This window comes from Ornithorhynchus anatinus, chromosome 15 (genome assembly GCF_004115215.2).
Source record: "Ornithorhynchus anatinus isolate Pmale09 chromosome 15, mOrnAna1.pri.v4, whole genome shotgun sequence".
Classification (NCBI taxonomy): domain Eukaryota; kingdom Metazoa; phylum Chordata; class Mammalia; order Monotremata; family Ornithorhynchidae; genus Ornithorhynchus; species Ornithorhynchus anatinus.
Window position 1 is genome coordinate 12,192,115 of NC_041742.1, and position 5,868 is coordinate 12,197,982.

The window sequence follows — 5,868 nt, forward strand, 5'->3', positions numbered from 1 at the left end:
GGGCAGCCCTGTGCCTGGGAGACTGTTATTTTCTTATGGAGCATTTAGCACTCGTTCAAGTGTTAACAAGGGTGAGGGAGAGCTGCCCTCGGGCCCACGTCTCGCTTTCTCGTTGTCTCTCTGACTCTATAAATATGGCCGCGAGGCCTCAACATCCCGTTTGTTGGATTCCTTCGACAGAGCAACTGGCTGCCAAAGCGTGTCCAGTCATCGACGACTTCGGTGATGGATGCACACCAAGTAGGTGGAGCGTAATACGGTAGGGAATGCGGGAGGATGGCAGGACTGATTTGGGACTAGGAGGGTTCATCCAGGACCTGGCAGGGGTATTTTCCCAATGGGAGGGAGGGAGTGAATCTTGTAAGACTGCTGAGCCTCTGAACTAAAGCACCCGTGGGGTTTTTGTCGAGGGTAGGCATGTGTGGCCTGGCTTTCCCTCCATTTGCAAACGTATCTCTAATAACTGCTCTTTGTTTTCCACCCGTAGGTTCCTGCTTGGAAAAGGTCACTCTCTCCCGCCCTGTGCAGGTCAAGTACAGGCCTAGAGAGCCCATTGGAGATCGGCTGCACAATGGCTATGAATGCTGATCACTTCATAAGCACTCCCGGCCATTCCCAGAAAGTTCTGGATTTGGAGTCCACCCTCCTGGACCTGGAGGAATTGCAAAGGAGCGAGGAGGAAGAGGGGGCGATGCTTCGAACGTTTCCAGATAAGATTTTCAGCTACGAAGGAGTCGGTCTCCTTGGGCTGAGGGGAAGTTTACGGTATGAGAGGGAGCAGTGAAGTAGCATGGGTTAGGCGGGCTGGGGAAACCGCCAGGGCAGCGGGGGTCAGGAAATGGTGTTCTCAGGGTCCCATGGAAGATGGTGTAGACGATCCTGGAAAAGAAGGGAGCCTAGAGTAGTTGGACTTGGTCAGTGATTTTCTTTCTAAGCAGGACGTCAGAACAGTGTTGCTCCTTCTGGTTTCTGGGATCTCCTAGGACTTCTCAGCTCTGGAAAGCAGCTCTATCATTCACTGCTTTCTCTCTCTCTCTTTCTGTCACAGAACTGCCCTCCTTGGTAAGCTTGTTCTCCAGCTTCGAGACAAGTGGCTGCAAGAGGAAGACAACCGAGGCTGGCTTGCATAGAGACGCAAAGCGAAGACAGCTAGGCGGAAACGAGGATGAGTCAGTAGTTTCCCCATACCCGGAACCGCTCAGGGAAACTCAGGACCTGCTGGAGTATGTCAACCGGTTTGCACAGTCCCTTGCTGAGGAAGACAGCCCAAGCACAGGTAAGTGCTTCGGCAGTTTTGGAGGGGCCAGCGTTTGCCCCATTCCAAACTCTCCTATGCATTCTGCCATGGGGGCCATGTGGGCAAGGCCTTCGAGTTCCCAGGTATGTTGCAAGGGAAAGGGCCCCCGGGTATTTCTGAGATGGCCCCTCTCCAACCCTTACAGAGTTCCTTGCTTACCTTATGTGGCCTGCTGCTACCTGCTACCCTGACTGTCCCCTCCATCCCCTCATTTTCCTTCACATTGTCCCTTGAGATTGTGGATTTGGAACAGCCTTGCCGGTATAAGCCATCTGATTCACATTTGCTCCAATTTCACAGGACCTTCCAGCTCACTTGGCCCAGCTTCTCCTGACCCTAATCTGCAACAGAGACCAACGTCGACAAGAGCAGCACTAGAGGAGTTGGAGCGAATCATCCAAGAGCTCAGGGCTAAAGATGAATCTTGCCAGGCCGTCCTTTCCGAAGCAATGGAATATGTCTGGGAGCCCTGACACAACATCAGGTAAGGATAATTTCGAAGGAATACGCCGCCTCCACAGGCTTGGACTGGGATCAGAACGCCTCCGGCTGCAGAGCGCCTGGGCTACCGTGGAGCTCAGGAGTCGATGGATTCTTTTGGTGTAGCCATCGAGATCCCAGTCTGCTTCTGGTGGGGAGCCTCAAGCCTCACGAAGTCCAAGAGTCCGGAGTCCTACTCTCAGGATGGATCTGGATTTTTCTCTTCACATCTTCCTCGGTGCAGTTGGCAGGCTGAATTCCCTGAATCTGAGAGTAGGTCGGGTTGATTTCAGGGAGACTCCCCTAGGCTGATGCGTCTGAGTCTTTGCCTTTCAGCCCTGCCATCCACGAGTCAGCCTGTCCCAGGTATTTCTCAGAAGTCCCTTTCCATCTCTTGCAAAACTACCCGTTTCTCCCTACGTAACCTAATGATATCTGCTGCCCTAACATTCTTCTACAAGTGTTTTCCCGCTTCCTTCCTTTCACATTGCCCTTGGTCCTTGCGGATTCGGGAACAGCCTTACCCTCACATGCCAACTAATTCGTGGTTTCTTTAATTCAAAGGACGTTCCAGCTCATTTGGACTGGCTAATTATGCCCCAGCTTCTCAACAGAGACTGTCATCACCGGGGATGGCTCAAGAAGACTTGGAGCAAATCATTCAAGAGCTCGGTGCTAAAGATGAATCATGCCAGGCCCTTCCTTCCAATGTACTGGATCATCTCTCTGGAGGACCCTACCCGCCTATTGCGGTGGAGCCGGTCCAATCAGGTATGTCAGGTATGATTTCGGGAGAATCTACTGCCACTTCTTACTTGGATCAGGGTCAGGGCACTTCTGGCTGGAGAGTACCTGAGCCAGCGTGGAGCTCAAGAGCCACTAGGTACTTTGAGGCATGGCCGTCGGGATCCAATCTTTCCTGGTTTGGGACCAACAAGCATTACCTTCTCCCAGAGACAATGAATTTATTTGGCGGGTCCGTCTGCATTTTTCCTTACACATTATCCTCCGTGCACTTGGCGGGCTGAATTCCTAATCTGCTTTTAGGAGAACAGGGAGAGCAGCTGCAATGGGCTGATAGCTCTGATTCTTTGCCTTTCAGCCCTGCCATCCATGAGTAAGCCCGTGATTGCCTGGATTGGGTTTTTCTGAGATGGTCCTCTCCACCTCATGCAGTTACTTAATTTCCTCTACAGAACCTGTGGCTACTTCCTGGCCTGACCGTCCTCCCTGTCTGGTTTCAGTTTCCTTCCTTTAACGCTGTCCTGGGACTTTGCAGATTCGGGACAGCCTTGCCTGCATATGTCAACTGACTAATGGTTTCTCCTATTCGCAGGATGCTCCAGCTCATTTGGGCCCACTTCTCCCGCCTCAGCTCCGCAGCAGATACCGTCGTCACTGGCAGAGGCACAAGAAGAGTTGGAGCAAATCATTGAAGAGCTACTCACTAAAGATGAATCCAGTTGGGTCCTCCCTGCTGATTATGCTTCCCTCTTGGGAAGCAGCATGGTTCAGTGGAAAGAGCCTGGGCTTCGGAGTCAGAGGTCGTGAGTTCGACTCCTGGCCCTGTCACTTGTCAGCTGTGTGACTGTGAGCAAGTCACTTCACTTCTCTGTGCTTCAGTTACCTCATCTGTAAAATGGGGATTAACTGTGAGCTTCACGTGGGACAACCTGATTCCCCTGTATCTACCCCAGGGCATAGAACAGTGCTCTGCACATAGTAAGCACTTAACAAATACCAACATTACTATTATTATCTCTCTGAAGGACCCTATCCACTAAACGCCGTTCGGCGGGCCCATTCAGGTAAATCCAATTTCGGGGAATCTGCTGCCACCACCACAGGTTACTTTCGGGCGTGGCCCTTGGAACCCCGGACTGCGGTTAGTTGGGGCTGCCAAGGCTCACTTATTCCCATAACCCATGGTTCGACACTCGGAATGGGTCTGAATTTCCCTTCACAGCTATTTCTGAGTGCACTTCACAGTCTGGACCCTTTGACTGATGATCTGAGGACGGATGGATTGTGCCGTGACTGCATTTGTTTGATAGATCTTACTCTTTGCCTTTCAGCACTGCTGTCCGCCAGGACCTGCCCCAAAGCTCTAATACCAATTTCTCCAGCATCCAATGCAGGCGTGGACAGCCACCCTAGCGAGGCGATCCCGGGAGCCAACCACATTGTTCCAGTCACTAAAATCTCACAGGAGAAGAAGTGCCGGCCTGACAGATTCAGCGAGCATCAACTCAGAGAGTTGTGGGCACGGTTTGAAGTCACGCGATACCTGACGACTGAACAAGCTCAATCCCTGTCTTCTCAGCTGGGTCTGACAATGCTGCAGGTATTGCTACGTCCTGTCTTTATCCGGTCTCACATTTAGCAGCAATCTTGCACACTCACTTCCCCAACCCCAGCAGCCTAACCTGAGAAAGTGGGCGTTTATCTTGGATACTGAAGTAGAAGTCTCTGCTGGTTCTTCTATTTAATGGTTTCTTCCTTCTGCTCTTTCTCGGCAAGACTCCATATTTTACCCTGAAGTATGACTCCTTTCCCTCGCTGGCTTCTCTGAGAAATTGTTTCCTCCCCATGACTGGATTCATGTGTGTGTGTGTTCGTATGTGTGTGGTGGGTTGTCTGTGTGCCAGGGAGAGGGTGAGTGGGAGGGCTGTCTATCAACTCCCTGACTTATTTTCTGCCCTATCCTATAGGTTAGAAACTGGTTCCGGAATCACAGGAAGAAATACAAGCTGTGGATTGCCCCGAGACTTCAGACGCCCGTAAGAATCTCTGTGGGGGACATGCAGGGTACGCCACAGTGATGTGTAAATTCAAGTAATAGCAACAGAACCCCATATTATCAGGTGGGCTCCTTTGGATTTCCAGGATGTGGAAGGTTTTCATGTAGCTTTCTCAGGATGCTCCTCTCCCTCTGAAAAATGCCCTCACTGTCCCGCTTGAACCAATACTTCTGCACACACATGTGTCTTCCACGCCAACACTCTGTAACTCTTTTCCCTCTTTGTTTACAGGAGCTACGCCCTTCCCTTCAGCCTTGCAATACCACGTCTGGAGCGGGAAGGATGTGGATGCATTTCCAACCCCGCTGATGACCAATATCATTTCCGGAAGCATTGCCACGTCATCTCTTCTCAACCAGTCCGGGAGATACATTTAGAACAAGATATCAACCCTCAGACGTGCAAGACTGTGTTGTCAAACCCGAACACGATACCTCATCTCATCTTACATATTTTTAGCCTATTCAAATAAAGTTGACCTGTGTCTCTGGTAACAAAGGACAAGATGAAAGTGAAGCCCTGCATCCCACTGTCATTCTATTGCTGCTGCCTGTCACTCTACCTTGTTGCTTTATTGTTGGACACACGACAAGGCATGGATGTCAATGTCTGTTTTTTGTTAAGAGGAGGACTTGTCATTCAGTATTATTGAGGTGACAGTGCAACCCAAGTCGACCGCATGCTCGCATATATCTGGTCTCACCCACCTCCTGGGAAGATCTCACCTAGACCAGAAAAGCAGAGGATACCATGTACTGGACATGGCAGCCCACTGGTCACAGTAACCAAGGTGGCTGGGATCCCCGGGGTGACCATGAACAGAGAAGTGGAATGTGGCAGGCCAAAGGCCTGGTCTTCATTTTGTTTGACTAAGATGCCATTAGCTCAAAGTGGGCACCGCACGTATGCCATTATCCCTCAGTTAGCAGCTGTTGTTGACAACCTTGAATGCAGCTGCTGATCCTGATGGGATAAAGTGGTAATCATATATCTCGAGCTAAGGAGGACAACGTGACAGGGCCAAGCAACTACCCCCAAATGGAAATTAATTGGGTCTAGCCTGATACCCCAATTCAAATCGACATTGAAGAACAGCTCTTTGACATCACTTTGACCTGGGTGTCCATGCCGATTGCTGCTGCCGAATGAAGATTTAAGTCACCCAGGGTTGGTAGATCCAATATACACATGCATGTTCCCTCGGCCCAAACCCCAGACAATGGAGCACTAGAGTTCACAAAACTCAGATCAAGGCCAGTACTTGGATAATTCTTCTCACAATCTGAGGGA

General features: G+C 50.7%; 1 protein-coding gene across 1 annotated transcript; it reads left to right on the forward strand.

The window, feature by feature from the left end:
- Positions 1-3,701: 3,701 nt before the first annotated feature.
- LOC114817062 (homeobox protein DLX-4-like) lies at positions 3,702-4,955 on the forward strand. Its single transcript, XM_039914138.1, has 3 exons — positions 3,702-4,121; positions 4,489-4,585; positions 4,810-4,955. Exons 1-3 carry the CDS (start codon positions 3,720-3,722, stop codon positions 4,953-4,955), a joined length of 645 nt encoding a protein of 214 aa, XP_039770072.1. The 5' UTR covers positions 3,702-3,719.
- The last annotated feature ends 913 nt before the right edge of the window (positions 4,956-5,868 follow it).